This window comes from Zonotrichia albicollis, chromosome 1 (genome assembly GCF_047830755.1).
Source record: "Zonotrichia albicollis isolate bZonAlb1 chromosome 1, bZonAlb1.hap1, whole genome shotgun sequence".
In the NCBI taxonomy this organism is placed as follows: domain Eukaryota; kingdom Metazoa; phylum Chordata; class Aves; order Passeriformes; family Passerellidae; genus Zonotrichia; species Zonotrichia albicollis.
The window spans coordinates 20,051,562-20,073,974 of NC_133819.1; the positions used below are offsets into that span (position 1 = coordinate 20,051,562).

Below are 22,413 nucleotides of genomic sequence, written 5' to 3' on the forward strand. Positions count from 1 at the left end.
TTTCTCAAACACTTTAGAAGGCCTTCTAAGTGTGTCCTTTTATTCCATCAAAAAGGATAAGTATGTAGCAGAGTTTCACAGACACACAGAACTTTTGCCTCTTTTCCTGTAATGAATCCACTATCAGCTCAATACATCTCTTCATCACTAATTCTAGAATAGCTGCATTGTTAATCTGGAGTTATAATGCTAATGATGCCAGTGGCAGGATAAACACAGGCGATGTCGATATAAACTTACCGATTTCTGCTTCTGCTTAGCTACAGCAGCATGGAAAAGAAACAAAGAACAACAAAGCATGCATGTTATTGGCTTGTCAAAGGACGCAGACAGTTAACAGGACTAGAAATGCGACGCAGTGCAGGTGAGCAGGTGGACAGATGGGAGCTTGGAAGTCGGTGTTACCTTCTTAAAGAAGGGCATTCTTTTCTCTTTGGAGTGGGGTGATGTTACACTGTTTGCACTGGGTTTGGGGGAGCGATGGTTTGCTGGAATATCATTTTCTTCTGCATCTAAGCCAGTGGCATCTATGTCTACAGCTATATACAGACAAACAATTCAGAATTATCAGATGACAGGGAAAGTAAAGATAGGTTAAAAAGGAAATTACAGGTAAAGAGAAATAAAACGGTCCAGAGTAATAAATAAGTAAATAAATAAGTAAGTAAATAAATAAATAAATAAATAAATAAACAAATAAAGTTGACCATGAGAAAAAACCACAATAAAACAAAGGGAAAAATTTAAAGGTGCAGTACTTTAGGATTCGAAGACAGAAGGCGATCGGTAACAGTTACTGCAACATTTACAAAATAGACCAATGGCCAAGTTTGTTCTTGTTACACCAGTGTAAATCCAAAATATTCACTTGAATAGATAAGATTTCCACCAATGTAAACAAAAGAACTTGTTCAATAACATTTGGATTATTTTATAGAAATGAACACTAAATGAAAATGGGTATCATCAATAGAAATTTGAAATGTCACTACTGTGTCTATGAGAAATGAAGAATTAGAAGAAAAATCACTTTTGATGACAAAATCAGCCAGATATTGGTATAATGTTATCTACATTTATCTAGGGATGGAATACAATTGCATTTTTAATCTTTTAAATAAAAATGCATTGTACTCATAAGATACATTTATTAGGAATAATTAAACATAGATCTAATAGGGAAAACTAAAAAGAATGGATAGCAGAAGAAAGGAAATTTATCCCAGCTTAGCTCCGAGACGTGGATCTGAGTAAAGAGTCAGGATGTAGGCAGGGTAAAATGGAAGTGAATACAATAAACCATTGTTGTTCAATCTCTACCCCAAAAGAATATATAACCAATAATACTTATACGATAACCACAAATTATGTAGCTTTTAGCAAGTAAGTAATAACAGTTTCAACAAGAATCCTCACAGACTCAATAACAAATACACTTTCAAAACACAAAGCCATACTATCCTGAATGCTGAGTAGAACAGATACCTGCCAACCACAGGTAAAACAAAACAAAACCAAACAAAACCTTTCTTGTTTACAACAATAATCCTGATCTTAAGTAGTGGTATAAACTTGTCTTCAGAAAGCAAGCAGATGCACAAAAGTGAACCATAAGCAGTCATCCATCACCACCCTCATGTGTGAAAACGTTACCCACCTCTCTCCACGCCCTCTGGTAACACACGCTTATCTTGCCATGCCCTGATGTCGAACTGAGGCTAACCCTAACAGATCTGTAAGCAGAATAGTTTGTATTGACTTTACCCAAACCCTTAATTAATCATTGCAAACTATTATGAAACCATCTTAGTGACCTGATTTCGTCTGATTCATGAGTGGGACATCAACTAATACAGTGACATGTGCCATTAAATTATGTAACAAATAAACATTTCTGTCAAGCCTATGTGCAGCTACTGATGTAACAGACACTTGAGGCAGTGATCTCATAAAGTACATTTTCCCATTTGAATCATCCACAGATCTAATGCCTTGATGCCTGACACACCCTGAGTTACTGTGCCTGTGAGTCTGTCCTTCCCTGGAAAACCCCAGTGAGTAGATCCGCATCCAGTTTCCATAATCCTGCTCCTAAGAACACCCACAGAAATCATGTAACATTTTCTTCTAGCAACACTGCTCCTTCATCCTCTTCATAAGTATAAAAGTAACATATTATCTTTTCTTGAATACCGGCCAGCACAGATACTGGAAATCACTCACAATAAGGCATATTAAAACTCCTTTGGTACTATGTTCTACCAAAATTGTCAGTAAAGAAAAGTCAGTTACCTTAAGCTTTTGCTGTAAGAAAGAAATGCAGAATTTGATCAGCTAGTTAACAGTATCTCCTTTATTCATTCTAAGTCTTCATACTATGGAACATTTCCTATGACAGTTCTTTTACTGTAAAATATCTTTAGTTCATTGGGATCTTTTCAGTCGTTTTCAGCATTATTCTTACCTAGTTTGGTGGCCTAACAGGACTGTATGGATTTTTTACTATATTAATATTGATTATTTAAATGGATATTAGCCTCTCTTTCATTTGTTTTTCACTGGTTCTTCATCTTGTCTGTGTGTTTGTTTTGGTTTGGTTTTTTGGTGGCACTATTTTATATTGAAAAAACCCATCCCTGACTCAAAGCAAAAAATCCATGGTTTCACAAGACAGATACATTTTTAAATTGCTTGAACCAAATGAAGCTACTACAAAAACATGATTTAATTTCTCGGTCTCCCTTTTAAATTACACAGTAAATACTTTAAAATCTTCAGGCTCATTTTAAGATGCCTGCTCTGCAGTCCAGACTCCACATAAATGAATATGACTGGAAGATCCATGTCTTTGCCCTAGTAAAAAAGGCACTAGCAACACTCATTTATATTTTCTGTTTCCAGGTATTTACAATGCATATGAGAAGATAAAACATCCAGCAACACAGCAGCTGAATTCAATTGATTTTTTTTTGTGATCTTTTGATGTGTTTTTTTTAATGGAGCTAATGCTAGCATCCTCCCCCAGCTTGCCACCTATTTGCTTCATATCACTTGAATTTGGATTAAAGTTAAATCTAAAGTTAAACCTGTATGTCGATGCTCTAAGTAAAAAATAAGTATTTTTGAAAACTCTGTCAACGGCAAAAAATATCCAGCATCCTAGAATTCTGTGAAGCACATCGTCATGATCAGAATTGTGAAACTAAATGTTCCTGATGTTTTAAAATAATGCCTTTCTTGATGCTACTGCAGAAACCTGCCAGGAACTTCTATTTTTATTGTTGCTTTTTCTCCTGTACAAGAAAGTATTTATTGTTCAGTAGGAATGCTCAGACCAGACCAAACTTTCCACTATTCTTCTGTAATGTAGTCTCACAGATCTATGATGTCTTTGCTACAAAACTCTGTGGTAAAAGCAAAGAGGGAATTTTGTGCATTAACAGCTCTATCATTGTCTGAACTTGCTGGCATTGACTCCATTACTTCAAACCACCCCAAACCAGCCTTATCTGGAAACACATCACTCAGGTTTTACCTAAGAAGAATGGAGAATAAGAAGAAGAGGTCTAAAGGTACATGCATTTTACACAGATTAGGTTCATGAGTCTCTTCACCAAAGGGTTCACAACCTACTCACCAGATGATGGAGGCGTCGATTTTCTGGAACTAGGAACGATGTCACCCAAACTGGATGAAGAGTTTCCTCCTGATTTACTGGAGTAAAGTAATACATTAGTTTGAAGTTCTGTAGCTTTCTCAATATTTAATCTAGTTTATTTATGATCTGCCTTCTAAATGCGGTGCTAGCTGTGAGACAAACAGTATTTCTGGCAGAGGTATAAAATATACATCTCCCACAAAATGTGTGTACATTTTGGGACCTGAGGAATTGCAAACATCAATCATACTTTCTGTGCTGCTGTGTAATTCATTCTGCTGCTCTGACTTCCACAGGATGTTAATACAATTCAGTAAATAATATGGCTACTGGGATACATGAATTAATATTACTACCTATTAATAAGAGTAATTCTTAAGCCAATGAGCATATCTGTTTCCTTTAGTTGAAGAGTTATTGATAAATTTCTAATTAAGATGAGACTGTGTCTATCATCTTTTCAATTTAATTAACAACTCAATTCTGTTGCTTTCTCATAAAATATAGCGCCTAAGAAAAAGTCTCTCCAACAAAGTTAAAGCAGTCTAAGGTTTTTTGTCATATTTTGCTTTGTGAAAACCTATCCAAGTTGTGAAAATGAAACAACAGTTCTAGTCTTTGTTTCAGTTACCATAATAAGAAAAGCTCTGAAAAAAATGTAAGAAAGGTTATTTCGCTCTTCAAATAATTCATGTGCTAGTACTAGTTTCCACTTTATCTTGAAATATTAATAAGCACTAAGTTAATGCATTTGTGGTGTAGGACAATGTTATCTTCAGTGAGAATTTCTGGAAACTGGAAGCCTCTATGATTTGGAAAAGAACCGAATCACTGGGACACACCTGGCTGTCCCAGAAGAGCCACTAGAGGAATAAGGAATCCAGCACCATTCTGCTGAGGACAGCATGCTCATGGGAAGGGCATTCCACCGCTGGTGAATGCAGCTGAGCCCTGCCCAATCATGGTGTCCTACTCTGGACATGCTCTACAAACACTGATGCCCTTCCTATGGAGACAGGAAAGCATTTCTGGCCTCCCAAATGGTTCCTGGCTCAATTCCAGGTCCATCCCACTTAAATACACTGGGAATATTTGTTTCCTTTATACTCAAAGGGAAACAAATTGCTTCCACAGGTGTTGCTAGAAAACTACTTTATTAAGAATTCAAGAGTAAAGGTGACATTGTCCTATCTTGTAGTATTGCTCAGAATATCTAGAAACAGTCCTTTTTCTTATGCAGTGAGGGCTTCAGTCAGAGATAACAAATGACTTGACATGAAACTTCCATCATAAAATGTAGTGCTCTTAAAAGCTGTAATTGTAGGAAATGAATTTGACAAGACTATTTTTTCCCTACAAGCTAACTAACAGGCATTGGCTTTGGCTTACCGGTAAAGTCATCTTAACATTTTCTGTAATTTCTAAAATGAGCTTAAAATGTCTTTAAAAAGAGGAAGATCATCAAAACAATTTAAAAATGTTACAGAATTTAGATAAATCAATTTTAAGTAAAAAAATTAACTAGCACATAGTAAATGTACTTAATGTAATGTATATTAGCAATTGTTTTACAAAAAAAGGAAGAAACAATTTCAGTGGTAGGCCACCACAGATTGCCAATCTAAATATCTACTCTTCTCTCAAACAGCAATTATATGAATAAGCTTATTAATTAACAATATAATATTTTAAATAATTTTATATATTATATAATAAATAATATAATTCATTATATATTAATTTCTTCATTGATCAGAAATATTTGTAGCTGCCACTAACAATAATAAGGCATATATATGACTGATACACAGCATCAATTTCCAAGTTGTGTCACAGACAATGCTGCTATGATTAATGATTTTTTGTTATTACCTGGAGTAGAATTTTCCTTGTTTTGCCTTTTGTTCATGCTGCAGCCTCATGTTTTCTAGTTTGACTGGGCTTGGTATGAATCCGATTTCACAGCCTTCTTTTACCAATCGTCCTATCCACCAGTCATTATTAAATTTCTACAGATTAATAAAAAAAAAAAAAGAAAAAAGTAACATACTAAGAAATTACTGTGTCTGGGGATAACTTTGTTATTAATTTTAATTTGCAGCTATGCTAATTTTTGTAATTCTTCCCTGCAGTTAATCACTGTGCTATGTTATTATGGCAATGAAGAATTGTGGCAATTCAGAAATATATTAAAATAATTATTCCTTTCAAATTATTAAAATTCACAGTCCTTAAGTGGAAACCTTCCTGCAAAGACTTCATGTTTCTCCCTGGTTTTTGTTTCTACCCATTTCACCATCTTTATTATTTCTTGCTTCACAGTCTCCTCTCATATATGAGAGCTGCTTTTATCCTCCCTTTGTGGTTCTCCTTGGTGGACACCAGAGACTTAATATCCACTCGCCCCTGCTGCTAGAATTTTTGTAGCTCTGTAATAATCTATTTTTCTTATTCCGCTTTATTCACTTCTCCATTTAAATTAAAAAATACTACTTCACAAATTCCCTCACTTCTCACTAAAATCTTATGAAATATGGCTGAATTTGGCTGCTTATATATACCCTGCTTCAGATAGCACACATGATCTGCATCTTAAACTTACCATGATAGATCCACGAGGACTGGATATCTCTGGATAACTAAAAAAACTTAACTGGGCTATCTGGTGAACTTGTGTAATTGCTAACTGAATTTCAGCTCTGTTAAATATGAGATATTGACTACTTTAACTCAACAGCTTTATTCCTACACCCCCCGTACCATGTGTGGGAGAGGTTGGTTGATTTGCAGAGGTCTATGCAGCAGAGCTATTTTCTTTTTCCAATCTTATTTATTCACCATTTTTGAAGGAGAGTAAGTCACTCATATATGGGCCCCACACACAATACTTCTGGTGTTCCATTGGAATAACTATCATCAAAAAGGAATTTTGGGTAATTTGGAATATTTATTAAACTTTCAGAGAACACCTGAATGTGAAGAAAGTAGCTCTCTTGCATCTGAAGCTATTAATGTAGATATTATGGTGCATATTTAATATAACAAATAACTTTAACAAGTGTACAGTTAGGAATAAAACATGTAAAATGTGTGGGCTCCCCTAAAAAGAAATTAATTTTACCATCATTGGTGGATCACTGATACACAACCTACACTGCAGTATTCTCTTTCACTTTGGCAGCTACAGAAATCTTGTGGTGCTTGAGACCAACCATAAGATATTCCAGCTAACCAATAATAGAGATTAAAATAAAAGCACTTTTAAGCTTATAAAACATAAGGATATCTATGAATATTATAGACATTCATCCAATGCCTTTATAAGTAAGAATACCAGCATTTCATAGGGAGCTGCTCTGGAATAGCAGTTTCTCAAAGCTGTATTAGACTGAAATGTATTATTAAAATTATACCCTATCATTACAAAAGGCTAACTAAGTCATTACTTGGTAAAAGGAAGAGATAGATAATTAAGAAACACCATTGAATTAAAATCTGAACAGTTGCTATTTTTGTCCCACAGTGCAACAGATTACCATGCAAGAATATTAATTTTATTAGAAGCAATAAAAATCCTAAATCCACAGGAATTTCTTCCTATAGAAATAAAAGCATACTTCTGCAAGGTCTCAAAGATAAATGTTGTGTCAGTATATAGAAATTAAAAGATACTTTTTAATGTTTATAATAACACACATAATACTTTCTAATTTTAAAATTTTTTAAATTTTTTGGTATTGAAAATTCCAGTTCTCAAGTTGCTGGCTCAGGTGAGTGATTCTCTGTAATTCACCTGTGTTTGGAGTGCCAAAGGAAATACAAAAATTAATTAAACACAGACCAAAATGATGACCATGCATTAAAGCCTCAAAAGATTGATAAGTTACTATGATGCAGCAGTTTCATCATGCAGGAAGGAATCCATCATCCTTTTATGTACTGAGTTTTAATGAATGTAACCTAATAATGAAGATAAATTTCCTTCACACTCAATCACTACAGTGCTTTTCATCATTGTCCACTTTCATTTTGAACTGAAGTTTTTCTTGTTTGAGCCCTCTCAGCAGCACAAATTGGTGAGCAGCCCTTTCAGACAAAAAGAGGACAGCACTGATCCAGTATGGCATCCTTAGGCAGGCAGAAGCTACTGGAGATTAACTCAGCTTTTCTTTATTTCTAGCAATAGGTTAGGTATTAAATATATAAGCAACACTGCATATGATAGTCCATTATATTTTTTTATTTAATCTGCAGAAATAATTAAAGTTTGGACAATTCAGTTCCCCCAGCATTAACTGTAGGGAGCAGCAAAGGTACTGAAGGAGCAATACCTGGTGGGACACAGGGCCCTGGAGGATGAGCAGGAGATGGAGGGAGAGGACATGGCTGCGCAGGGAAGAGCTGGGCCTGGAGCACCCTCTGAAGGAGCTCCAACCCACCCAGACACAACACTGCTGCCAAATGCAGGGCAGGAGTCTGAGTCCCACTTTGACTCCTTGTGGATCCCGTCCCATCTCGCCATTCTGGACCTGGCCTGGTCCCAGGCTCCCTCCCCAACCAATCTCTGGCCCAGCACCAGTAGACAATAACCTCTCCTCAACAGCTGACAGAGAAAACCAGGTGTTTCTAAAGGCAATCAGCAAAGAATGCCTATTCTAATACACCTGGGGTTGCAGGAACATTTTAATCTATTTTTCCACCCCTCAGTGCTACGTACAGCCACAGACAGAACTCAGAATTCAGCTTCCCTTCAAGGCATTTTCGAGAAACATAAAAGTTCAGGAGACTTTTCCTTCCAGATTTTCTCCCACATATATATACATCTGAGAGTAAGTTTTGCTGTGAAGAAAAATGCATTAACTTCTAACAGAAAACTGCTAACCCTGTGTGTCTGGTTTATATGGAAACAGGGGAAACACTAGATGTAAAGTCTGAGATTACCACTTCATTTCAAGTGCAGATGGAATAGATGACTACACAAAACCATTTGATCTAACCAAACTGAGCCTTATTTTCCAGTGCTTCAAGACTCACTGGAGAAAGCTGATGGTTTTCTCTTGCCAGGACTCTGTGCCTGCTCATCTCTTCTTTTGTCACAAGACAGAGCAGAGCAATTTTTTCACATTATCATCAGTCAGAAAACATATTTCCTTCACCATATACAGTCTGAATCAATATTATTCTCTTTTTGTGTATTTAAAATATATGAAAAATTACGACCATTAGCCACGTCTGTTTCTTGTGTTCCTTTAGTCTCTGTCCACCTGTATTCCTATCTCTCTATTAGGAATGTTTCTTTCTTCCACAAAGCACCTGTGCTAGCAGAATCACTGTGCATTGTCAATCATAACTACTGGGGTTTTTTTCTGATAGTCTAAAATGAGACAAAGACATAATTTCAAATACATGGCTAGATTGCTCTCAACCTTAAACTAACTTTCTGTTTCTTTTCCTATAATTTTTCATATCCAGATGGGCTATTTGGAGACAAACCACAATGGAATATGACCAAAAACTAGCAAACATTTTAAAATGAAGGAGTGATTCAAAAGGGAGCAGCAGGCTACAGAGGAGGGCCTGCATGTGAAAGTTACCAAGGTTTTTGAGATTGTCTTGCAAGGAGCAGAGAAAGAAAATTACTTTAGGTGTTTGAAAGTTTAAAATTGTCAAAACCAAACTACAGGGAAAGAAAACCAATGCAGCAAATGCAAAGCTTATTTATTGACAGCTGCAATTATGTTGAAACATCATTCCAGTTCTTCAGCATGCTACTGCTAACTAAATATTGTCTGTGCCAGGGAAGTAGCTTCAGTAAAAAAAACAGGAGACTTGAGGATTTTGGGGTTGAGATGCAGTCACACAGACAAAAGAGAAGCAACCCTTGGCTGCTGAATCACAATAGACCCTCACAGTACCAGATCAGAAAACAAACCCCAGAAATATTTCATCTTTGAATAGTCAGACACAGGCATTTAAATCTGTAAATAACTGATTTTTACTAGAGAAGAAAAGTACTTGCTTTCTGAACTTCAGTAATTTGATTGTAAGAAATTTGTGCCATAGCTTATACAAGAACAGCATTTAAAAGTACACTCAAATCCTTATACAGTGTTACTTTAACATTTGTAAAGTGCTTTGGCAATGTGAAGTGTTATCAACATTGCAAAATAGTAGCACTATTACTCAAGTACTCCCTTAAAGAGTGATTCACTTACTCCTCTGGTTTTACTTACTTCTTTAACATGAAGAAAATCTTTAGCCTCAAATGAGATGGCCATGCCTGGGACTGGGACATCATCTTCGTGAGCTGCACTGTACCCAACATTTGTCCGAACTGCAAATGCAACAGGTTTTGACTGCAAAATAAAAGATGAACATCATGAAGATTTATCTTGCAAACACATACATATATACAAACATATACATGAGAGATGATTTCTCTATTTTATAGTTTTTAAAATCATAAGAATTACAAAGAAGTCTCAACACATCCATACAAAAAATGAAGCCTAGTTTTTACTGACATTAGTTATTAGTATCAGTGCATTTCATAGAACACAGATTTTTAGTAGGTGATAGAGCTCTGAATTAATTTGAGGTAAGTCAAGCCAGTAATAAGTAATTGACTTGGCAATCCACATAATATTGTCAGTTTGCAGTTCTGCTGTGAGTTCAGTGTTTGGGTTTCTGGCAAACTACCTCTTTGCCAGAAGAGGCAGTTTTCAAGAGCTACAAAACCTAAGCTCCACAGAAAATGGGGTTGCAAAAGGAATTGCAAAAGGGAGCAGGACACTGCACCAACATTGCTCCTTCCATACCATTCTTGTCTGGGCACCCACGTGCTGGTCACCTCAGGAGCATTCTAAGGCTGCTCCAAGTGTAGCCGTCACAGCCTCAGCCCCCAAGAACTATTTGGGGAACTTGCAAATTTGGAGAAGAGGTCCTAGCAGTTACCAGTAACCCCTAAGCAAGTCACCTCACTGCACTCTGAGAGCAGAGCAATGTGCCTTGAGATCATCATGTCATTACCAAGTGCCAGCCACAGAGAGATCTGTTCATTTCCCTAATTCTTTCTTACTCTGCCAGCTGACATCAGTGAGTTAGTGGATTTTCCCAAGTTTTGTTTTCAAGAAGCAGTTGCCAGAAGAGTCACACAGAAGCCCCACATCTGCACAGCTTCTCCTTACCAGCACCACCAGTGCTGAGCACCTCTCAGCACAGGTATGGTAACAGAAGGTGCCACCCAGCTCAGCCCAGACTGCAGCTACCAAGGGCTTCCTCTTCTCAAAGGTACAACCATTTTACAGGAGAACAGCATTTTTTCTGCTTTATTCTAGGCTAAACAACAGCTTGAGCTTGCTCTCCCCACAGAGATTATCACACAGTATCCCTTGGACCCACCACTGTCCTGCCCCAGGCTGACCCTTTAGCCCAATCTGTCATAACAGATAAACTGTTAGAAGGGCTAATTTGAATCCTGATTTGATTATGTATTCATGATTACACTTTTGAAACTGGGCATTTGTGAGAACAATAATCCAAAACTAAAGTTTGGTGATTTCTGCACATCAATTAAAATATCTTTCAGTGTTGATGAAATGGGAATTTTGATTTCCTAACACCTCAAATTGATATCTTAATTATCTCCTCTATAATTTTCTTAATGTTACTTCCACTATTACCCTACATAAAAGATACCAAACTATTACAGTCATGCCACAAAAAAAAAAAAAAAAGAAGTCACACAGGCACTGGATTCAGTGATATCACGAATCCTCCTTAAAATTATTGAATTTAAATATTCATACAAAACCTCAAAATATTCCTGAATGTAAAAATTACAGATTAACGGAGTTGATGCTTTCTATGCTATTACTAATTTCAACAATCAAAATACAGATATGAATAATCACTGAATTGTCAAATCTCCTAAGCAATACTTAGCATCAAATAGTAAATAATCAAATAAATATTTCCCTCTTATTAAGAATAACCATTTTGTATGGCAGTGACCTGACACTGTGGAAATATGTGGAATGGAATCTATTAAGAAACAATCTGTGCCAAACACTGATAGGAGGGATAGCACGCTTGCTTATCCATTCTCACATTGCTACATCCTCTAGCAAATAAAAGAAAAAGTTCCCTAACCACTGTGACTTGCTCCTAAAACTAACAGCAGATGAAATACTTTAGGTTGACTAAAGGCTTTAAAATCTTGGCAGCATTGCAACAAACAGACATCTCCAGGAAGTTAATGTCCTTGACATACTTCTTAGATGTGATCTAACATTTCCTGTTAGAAGACAACTCCTGACCACCCAAGAAAAAGAATACAATGGAAAGGACTTCAGAACTATCTTAAAGTAAAAGAATTGTAGCAGGTGAAATTCTCTGTCATTCTCTGCCATCAAAAAAACGTAAAACTCTGATAAGAAAAACAAAACAGAACATTCAGTTACAGACATTCACAGAAATGGTATGTCCCATTTTAGATATTTGCCACATTGGTAGAAAGGGAGACTAAATTATCATGGGATTAGACTACAATAATTAAACTAATTGAATATTTAAAACTAATTAATTTATAGAAGTTAAATGCTAGCCTTTTTACATAAATAAATAATTCTGGAGGTTTCATAGCACTATCAATTAAGTACTTTTCCTGAACTACATTGTCTTGAACTAAAAAAGCCCAGATGTTATGTAATTAGGGTCTTCTGTAAAAAAAAAAAAAAAACAAACACAAATAAACCAAAAAAAATTGCCACATGCATATGTATATTTGAAAATGTATCTAGCATTTGCTTACATATCCTGCAGTTCTAAAATAAGACTGGGTCAAAACACTTAAGCACTTGCTGTTCATTCCCTAAATCTCCATGAAAATGGGATGGCAGTTTAGCACTCAGTTAATCCACAGGGACAAATGCTCCCAGATGTTGAACAGTTTAACATGTCATGTCTCTACAGAGAAACAAAGTAGCCTGGAAAAGTTCATTTATCTTCAAAATGAACACTTTCATCTTGTTTTTCTTTTTTTCTCTGGTAGAAGTACAGCACTCAACCAGTTGAATAAACCTACAAGGAGAGCAAACAATCAGACCACGAACATCGCGGTCATCTATACCATGAGGGCTGCAGGGAACACATTCTGGAGTGAGGTTCTTCATGAACCAGTTCCAGATTCTGATATAAATTCAGACTATAAATCAAAAAAATCTTAGTCAACAACTGTTTAACCAACTTTGGCTGTACACTTTTGATAATGTACATAAATTAAAGTGCATCTAGAGCAACCTTACTCAATTTTCTCTTTTTTTTATTTGGATCTCACCTCTTCCTTTACCAATTATATTTACTTTACACATCCTCATACCAACCCTCATTACTAATTTCATACTATTTACAGTATTATTATACTTTACTACTTATATTTCCTCGTGCCATGATTAAATTGTACTGAATGTAAACATGAGAATTTGCACATTGTATCTGCCTCGGTCAATTTGTCAGTTTAAACAAGTTTGTACCTGCTTGGTTGAATTTGCATTCAATACATATTTCATTCAATAACAGAGCAAAATAATACAATCTGTTCTCTAGTCATGTACTTAATACATGACAGGACCTTTTTTTCCCTATAACTGATTTCAGATTTTTCATACTGTTCAATAAAACGATTGGAGGCAACCCCTGGAATCCTAGGCAAGGAGGTAAATTCTGTTACGGAATTTGCTCACAGAACAGGTCATCTCCCTCATGGCCATGAATTTTGGAATTGTTGGTTGATAATCAAAGTATCTCTATTCCTCATGCACTATCAGGGTGTAGAAAAACTGATGAAAGCATTCTCCAAACCATTTTTGTCTACACTTGGGCTTGATCTAGGATCTCTGATCCATCTTACCTCTTACTCTGTCACATCATTCCCACAGTAGAGGCACCTTTGTATTTACACAGTTTAAATGAAATCAGAATGCACCTTTACGAAGGCAATGCCAGCTAAAACACGAACTGACTCAGAAAATTATTACAGCTACCATTTCAAAAAAATGCTTGTCAAAGCTGTGTCTGTGTTACAGTTCAGAAAATGTGTCTCAAAGAAAGTTCACTCCCTCCCTATTTCTACATAAAGCTACTCATTCTTCATCCTATCTACTTTTCACACACGCATGCAGCCTTATCCTGAGTGTAAGGAATTATTCTTCTCTTGGGTAATGAATATAATGGGTATTTCTCAAATCACTAACAAGTTTGCACTCGTGAAAATTTAAAAAGTCACACCATTTCTTTCATCTGAGAAAAGGTGATTACTACTACTGAACTTTTCACTAGTAGTCTTAGTGGGTAGCAAATGTTGACCTATGTTCAGCACTTTTTTCACAGAGTAGCCCTGTACACAGTGTTTGTGCCATTAACAATATTAATACTCCACGAAGGACAAAGATCAATAGCACTGTGATGGCCTAATACTGCTGTGTTGAAAACATCTCACTTTATTTTGCCCTGCTAATGACATAGAGTCAAACATATATAAAGCAGAAGCAGTTCAAAACCTCTGTATTTCATAGAATTACATTATTTTTATTACTATTATAGAGAAATTTACAATGTTATGAAACCTATACTGTCAAAAAAGCAGCTTGAAAATGCAAATGCAAAAATAATAAAAGAACTTTTTTCCTTTTTTTACTTTGTACACTAATTTATGCACCCGTTACACCAGAAAGAAAACTCAAACCCACCTGAGAACAAAAAAAAAATTTACAAGAAATTTTTGTTCTAAACGCTGAATATTTCTGGAGCCTCATGACAGATAAGAAATTGTCCAATTTCTAACAATAGCATCTGCTCATCAATCTCATTGCTAAGGAAGCAATGACAATTCATTAAAGTCCCAATCGAAAATTAGGAGCATATACAGCTGCTGTCACTAAAAGCAGCAATCAAAAATATGACTTCCCAGCAAAGATCAGGCCTTCCTTTACAGTCATAGGTGTGTGTCCCAAACAAGCCTGGAAGGAAGCCAGAACCACAGAATAATTGAGGTAGGAAGGAGCCTCTGGTGTCTCTGAGTCCAACCCCTGCCCAAAACAGGTCTGTTTAATCAGGCTGCTCAGGGCTTTGTCCCAGTGAGCCTTAAACACCCCCAAGGACAGAACAACATAAACTCTCTGTGCATCTTCCTCCAGTATTTGACCACCTTGGTTGTGAAAAAAACACACAGGAACTACGGTACTCTCACAGTATCAATGAGTGAGGAACATAGAAATCCATAATGGAAAAAAGGGACTTAGTTTTGTAGTCCAGTATGAGCAAAATTAAGTATTATTACAAGTAGAATTTATCAATGACCAGTTTTAATTTTAAGTGGAGCACACAAGGAGCTCTCCATTGCATCCAAGAACCTTTCAATGGCTTCATTTTTTGCCATCAAGTTCCCAGTTCAAAAGGGGAAAAGCAAGTGGTTTCTAAGGGATGACTTCTCTCTTTTTAAAATGTCATTAATGTTTTGCCAGTCTGTATCTCCTAGGCAGTGGTCTAAAAAGAGGGTTTATGCTGTATTCAAGACATCCAGTGAAGTGAAGGAGCTGAGAAGTACAGTACGAGAAAAAAACACAAGTTAAGTTATTAAGTACAATTATAGTTAATAAGTAGCAGCCTAAGTACAGTGGTATAATGGCATAATATCTCTTCTAAATTATAATGGCTTTGGATAGCACAGAGGCCTTCAGAAGGATCTGGGAGAGAAGTAGTTAAACACAAAATTATTTGATCTGAGTACATTTTCCCATCTGTTTCCAAAATTAGGGCAACATGAACTATGTCCTGCCACTACCAGAGCTAGCTCTCCTACTTTACAAAGAGTTGGCTCACTGAATTCTTGCCTAGGACACATCACAACCGCTGCTCTCTGGTGCCTCCTGCAAGAGCAGCCGGCGAGGACTGGTGCCTGTGGCACGAGGACCCCGCGCCATCAGCTTCCTGCTCGGACTCAACATGGGCTGTAAGGGCTGCTGCATGGAAACTCAGCTATAAGAGATTAATTCTGACTTTCCTTAGAGTCCTCAGATCCTAAGGATCACTGGAGAAATCTTCTGAGGAAACCTTTCAATCCTTCCAGTTCCTTGGAATCCCTCCTACAGCAATGCCTGCACTCAATGTTGAAGAGAAGGAAAATTTAACACATCCAGCTGGTACAAAAAAGAGTCTGCCAGATCCAATTTTTCTTAACAATAGGTAGATTTCAGAGATTTTTTTTTTGTCCTCTAGTACTCTCCAGAGATACTTTTGTTACTATTTTAGCTCATCTTCACACACAGCTTGAAAGTCATGTTTCTTACTTCCTTTTGCGAAATCGTATTTTAATAGAGTCACCAATGTCGGTTGACATTCAGCTCAGGAGGCAGCAACGACTGAAATAGCTGTACTGACGCACACCAAGCTTTCTCATATGAGCAGGATCTTTTTTTATTAGAGCATAATGCCAAAACTCGATGGTGGCCATGTGTTGTCTGCATGCAAGTGCGCCAGAAAGGTGGCTCTTCCATACCACCCACTTGGGGAGTAAACAGGAACCGCTGGAAACCGGCACAGCTGAAAAAGTCTGTTTGTGCTTACTGAAAACATGCTTATTCTGGCAGCAAAAGCCAACAGATGAAAACTGTCATTTGCAATAAAAATACTGTGCTGGGATTTCAAGTTCTTTTTTCAATGTCACAATGAGGACGTTTTATGCTTATGAGACATCTTAAGCTTATGAGACAGCGTTTTAGCAATCTCAGGTTTTTTTGGCTAAACTGAGGTTCACATAGAGAAAAGATTTGCAGTAACATTTTCAGGCTCTTCACAAACAAAAATTTTCCAGGAAAGGCAAAATTCTGTGACACAGCAAGCTAAGTAAGTACTAAATATATCATTAATGTAATGATTAAAAATGTAGACTCTATTATCAAAATTGCTTTAAAAAATGCTGCTTCGCCTAAATTGTTTCTTATTTCAGTGTTATTCATGCAAGATTTTTGATGGTTCCAATATTTAAGTAATTCTGCATTTTATTTTTTTCAATTGGATCAGAAAGTCTCTACAACTCCTAGAGTCAAAGGTTAGTGTTTGTTAAAATGTTTCACTTTTATATAATATTTTAAGCATGTTTTCTAAGAAACTGCTGAAAAATTCTTCCTTTATTCAAAACATACATTTTACAGCTAGACTGCTCTGTTTCCAGGAATTACATGGCTATATGTTCCAAGGATGATATTTTAAAGTCTGAAAAGCCAAATGTTCTATTAGCTCTTAACTCATACGCTGAACTAAAACTGAGAAGTTATGTGAGGATATGATAAACACTACAGCTGCCTCAAGGCTCTTGCCCCTTTCAAATGATTCCATTTTATGGGCATAGCTTATGTTAGCTCATGCCTTACCTGGATATCTATTGTTTGTGTAAGTCTTGCACTATCTGAGATACTTCTCATTTTTAAATTAAAATGGCATCTATACTCCAAATCTCCCTGACAACCTAGATACAGATTATATAAACACAGAGCACATATTCATTGCACAGTCGAAGCTGTGGAAAGTGAGTATTTGTTAAACTTGAAAGTTAAACATCCCAGACTTAGGAAAAGTGAAAATGAGGCTACCTTTACCTTAGGGGAATGGTGGTGGTACCTTTAACTTAGACCTCACTGTGTACAGTATTATTGTTCAACCATTAACTTTACAGTAATATATTTTCTCCCATCTCAGCACTATATAATCACAGAAGCATTAAGGCTGGAGAAGACCTCCAAGATCACTGAGACCAACATTTGACCAAACACCACCTTCTCCACTAAACCACAGCATTAAGTGCCATGTCCAGTCATTTCTTGAGCACTTCCAGGAATGGTGGCTCCACCACTTCACTGGGTGGCCCATTTCAATGCCTGAGCACTCTTTCAGTGACAAATTCTTCCCGATGTCCAACTTGAACCTCTCCTGCAATTTCCTCTTGTTCTGTCACTGGTTGTCTGGGAGAAGAGACCAACCTCCTCAGAGATCGTTGTAGAGAGCAAGAGATTCTGTCTCTTACTTGCATACAGGATGATCTTTCCTTGCAAAAAATCCAACAATGTGTGAAACACAAGGAGCTCTCCATAGCATCCAAGAACCTTTCAATGGATTCATTTTTCGCCATCAAGTTCCCAGTTCAAAAGAGGAAAAGCAAGTGGTCTCTAAAGGATGATTTCTCTTTTAAAAAATCATTAAACTTATGCCTGTCTTTATCCCCCAAGCAGGGAGCTAATACATCATTCCCATGACAACAAAGGAGAAACAAAATAATCAACAACTACTTTTTAAATATTATCAGACTAGACAGTAAAGTCTATAGATTGATATATCTGCACAGGAAAGATAAGATAGCACAAAACACTTTGAATATGTCATTTTCTACCTTTGGAGCATGTGACATTGTATACACGGTTTGTATGTTTTTCTATTTAATTACATGTATATGTGCAATTTTCTATGTTTAATTAAAACAAACAACAAAAGGATCATCCCAGCAATGCCATTCTAGTGTCACACTGACATTTTCAAACACCATCAGTATGACTGAAATCTTTATATCCATTGCCAAAAACTCCTTGCAACTTCCAGCACAGAATTAACAGACTGCAAATGGCTTAATATTCTGTAAGACGCAGAGCACTAGAGCCAAGGCACACTTTGGCTCTGCTGTTCAAATATTTGCTGGAAGCAGAACAACTGTGAGACTCAGGAACTAGAGCTTTTTAAAGCAAAGCTAATGAGAAACGTAGTTTTATCTAAAGTTTTTCATTTTATTTAAAAAAAAAAGTTTACATGAAAGTGATACAAAAGTTATAAACTATTAGGATAAATATAATCATTTTGGAAGAATAACGTAAGTAATTATTAAAAATAAATAAGTAAAATAAATTTTACATCAAAAATTTCATCTATCATAGTTCTCCTGTATCTTGTTTCTCTTGTGATCTTCCTTTTGTGCTTTGGGCAAAAGCTCAATTCTTGGCTCCTCAGCCTGGCCACCCGTGTGCCTGTGCACATCTGGGAGAGCAGTGAGCACCAGCCCTTTCTCCTCCTCTTTGAATGAAAGAGCTCCCAGGAGGTTTAGCACCAGCACAGCTGCTGCACTGCAGTCCTGACCCGGTACAGGAGGAGCCATGGCCTTGCTCATATGTTCAGGAGACGCCTTTCTGCTAGAAAAAAATTATTCCAAAGGTTTAGGATTAGGCTAGAGCAGGACTAGGGCTTCTCTGATATATGCCAGGAACTAAGGAAGATCCACGCAAGGGAGAAGCCAACAAAGAACAGCTAAAAGCCGGGCTTGGGGCCATTCTGTCTGAGCTGTGCCAAAAGCAGTCTATCAGCAGGACCTAAAGATTTGTGGGAGCTGTCATGTCATCCCTGTCCAAAAACAGTCTCTCACAGTAACAAGCTAAAATCAGAATTACTTCAGTTTAATAGTTCCTAATATTCTTATTTACTTTAATATTTCCTAATATTCTTATTTACTTTAATATTTCCTAATATTCTTATTTACTTTTCCTTGAGACATCTCATTTGTATTCCTTGCTCAGAGCACAGATAAAACATGTCTCCTGGTGGGTGTATGAGATGCAGGAGTGAAGTGCTGTGATGATGATATCCTTACAGAATATATTATACAGCTGGTGCACAGCTAGTCATCTAGCCAGTAGATGAAACATTAGCTGGCAATAAACCTTACTCTTATTATAGCCACAGAACTGCTAAGGTTTAATTCCAGGCTGGATGCAGCAAGAGTTATTATAAAAACATGAAATAAAATGACACAAAATTGTAACGATTTTTCTCTTTGTAAGAAAAAAGACATGGCATCAAAATGCAAAGTGGCAGTAAGAATTCTAATTTGGGTTTCTAGACTTTTTAATTTTACTGTACTTTTCTTGGCTGAGTGGACTGAATTTTCTGTGGGTATGCACTCCTCAGGCTGAACCGAAGCCAGTGGAGCAGCCTGTGCTCAGTCTGACCAGGGAATCAGCCCTGTATGAAAGAGCTGCCAGTGTGTACACAGCTGTTTTCTCCACACACAACAGGTAATACACATACAAGTGTTTTATTCATAAGCAGCTGCCATTTACATTGTCAAAATCTCACAGGAGAGATTTTGTTGCTGCAGCAGGTTCTCCTGGGAAGTGATCACCACTGGTATGAGAATCAGGCCTTCTTACCTCCAACCCCCAAATTGTCTTGCCTTTTATTTTATAGGGTTTAGCTCATATCAGAGAAATTTAAAATTCAGTTTCTTTCTCATTTCCACATACTGTAGAGGGGAGAGCACCCAGAGGATGATGAGGACACTCAGCAGGGGATCACTTCTTTCTCCAGCGGGCCAATCAGTCTCCCCTTGCCTTTTTCCCTCTTCCTCCCATTTTTTTCTGATTTTTTCCCCCAAAATCCCTATCCCCATGAAGAGGTGATGCTCATTCTGGATCTGGTGGGGCAGTTGTGTGCACATCAGTGAGCCTCAACTCACGCTGCACCAATGCCTTTTTATGTGCAATACAAAACATTACTGGACACCAAATATGGCTCCCTAATAAACAACTAAAACTCTGCATACTTCTAAAGCTTCTAAAAGAGCAATTTAAAAATTCTGTATCTTTCCTCTAGTATCAAAATTATATAAAATCCATGGCTATACTCCAAGATCTATAATCCTTTCTGAATTGCCGGTAGTCAACCAGAAGTTTTTACATGGCTTTATGGCAGAACCCATGCACACAAAGTGACACCAGGGATACAGGAAAACAGATGGTGGACTGCTGCTCTTTATTTTTTAAAAATTTAAATTAGTTTCTTTCATAGCCATATTTTACTTCTGTATTTACTTAAATACATTGAGAAACTGGAGTGAACCTTAAGAGTAGAACATTGAGCTGCAATGCGATTAAACCTCCTGGGTTTTTTGTGAATAAAAACTTCATACAAGATGTGGAAAATAGAAAAACAAACTACAATAAACCCAGTGTGTTATTAATTAAATTACACATTTTAACCTTGTTTTAAATTTGTATGTCATTCCAAAGAAATACTGTTTTTTGCTAGCATGAAGAACTTTTAAAATTTGTTGGTTGATACCAAAGTCAAAATTTCTAGCATGCGTTTTCATGGCTGTGTCATTTTTTGAGTCAGACACTGGAAGATAAGGGCATGTTTTACTTGTTTTCATCTAAAATGAATCCTTTTCTGCCCAGTTAGAATTAAAAATTACTTAAAATTACCCTCTGAGATTGATTGTTCAGGAGCAGTGTGGGCTGTATTCTTGCATGGTCATCTTCTGTGGGGTACTGACTTGCACATGCCTGACAGTCATTCCTAATTGAGGTCCAGTTCATAAATCCTGTCATTAGGACAGCCATTGAGTCAGTTAAATATTTCTTTCATACAGAGTTGATGAGTGTCTGGCCATTTACATCTATCCTTATAAATTGTGCTCAGTTTTTTCATTTGTTAATTCTTCCAGTTTAGAAATACATCATTTTATGCTGATTTTCCCCCTTCCTCTATTGCATTTGTATGATATGGTTATGAACTGTCCATCTTTTTTGATACAGTGTAGTTTGTGCTTATGCCTTTAATATTATTTCAGTGAGGCCCTGTCACTTTCCTGAATTAACTTTTTCCTTGAGTTGCTTATGCTTGAGGATGCACTGCAAGTATATTAAAATCTGCTTTCATATAGACCACTGTATTTATTCCCCTGTTATCAGTCTTTCCTGACTGTTGTGACTTTTTTCCAAATCCTGATCACTTGTTTTGTTCTACTTGCATGTTTTAAACAGTTTCTATCAGCTGATTAGAAACAAACCTAGAGGAGCCCCTTTTATTTTGTTTTCTCTGCTTGTGGTTTCCAGCACACTCAAAGATGTTCCTCTTGCCCTGCTTGATTCCATTCTTCATAACTGTCTACAAAGTTTACAGATGCTATTAGGACAATAAACTCTCTTTATATAATTGGTAGTTATTCAAATAAAACCCTTATCATCTTCTTCAGGCTTGATTGCTAATAATGCGTCTCTTTGATGTCCCTTGGGTTGTTTGTTTTGGCTTTTTGGCTGATTTTATCCTTAAATCAGAGAGTTTCAGTGGTCTGTCTCGTAGTGCATTTTGAACTTCAGAGAAGGTCTGTGTATTTGTTGTACTAGACAACATATTTTTTCTCCTATTTCTTGATAGGAAATGTTATCTTCTTCACGTAAATTCTGATTATGCAGTTACTGCACAACTACATTAAGACATGATTTTTGTTATGCAGCGTACTTCCACTTCATTTAGTTACCACATTGTTGAGAATGCAAAGTGACAAAAAATGGTTCATGTAAATTGTTTAGTGATACCTAAAGAGATAATTGTCTTCAGTTTTTAATTGGATGCTGATTAATTAGGTGCACCATCTGTATTTTTTCAAGTGAAACCAGTCTTTATAAACCCATCATGAAATCAAACACTATTAAATAACTGTTATTTTACAGTGACTACCTGAAAATTTAAGAAAATATTGCATTAAATTTTTATAAAAATTATGAAACTGTGTAAAGTTATTATAGGGTTTATATATATTAATTTTAAGTAATTTTTAATTCTCACTGGGCAGAAAAGGATTCATTTTAGATGAAAACAAGTAAAACATGCCCTTATCTTCCAGTGTCTGACTCAAAAAATGACACAGCCATGAAAAC

At 36.5% G+C, this 22,413-nt stretch overlaps 1 protein-coding gene across 10 annotated transcripts in view; it reads right to left on the minus strand.

Annotated features, from left to right (window-relative positions):
- The window catches only part of CACNB2 (calcium voltage-gated channel auxiliary subunit beta 2), a 245,447-nt gene that overhangs the window by 34,624 nt on the left and 188,410 nt on the right, over positions 1–22,413 (minus strand). For 7 of the 10 annotated variants that reach the window (XM_074535270.1, XM_074535267.1, XM_074535299.1 and 4 more), the window contains 4 exons: positions 9,892–10,014; positions 5,531–5,667; positions 3,638–3,714; positions 406–539 (listed from right to left, as the gene is read on the minus strand). In XM_074535270.1, coding sequence (XP_074391371.1) covers positions 406–539; positions 3,638–3,714; positions 5,531–5,667; positions 9,892–10,014 — 471 coding nt within the window. Of the gene's footprint in view, positions 1–240; positions 261–405; positions 540–3,637; positions 3,715–5,530; positions 5,668–9,891; positions 10,015–22,413 lie in introns of all 10 variants that reach the window. The other 3 variants (XM_074535284.1, XM_074535278.1, XM_005480308.4) reach the window with 1 other exon arrangement.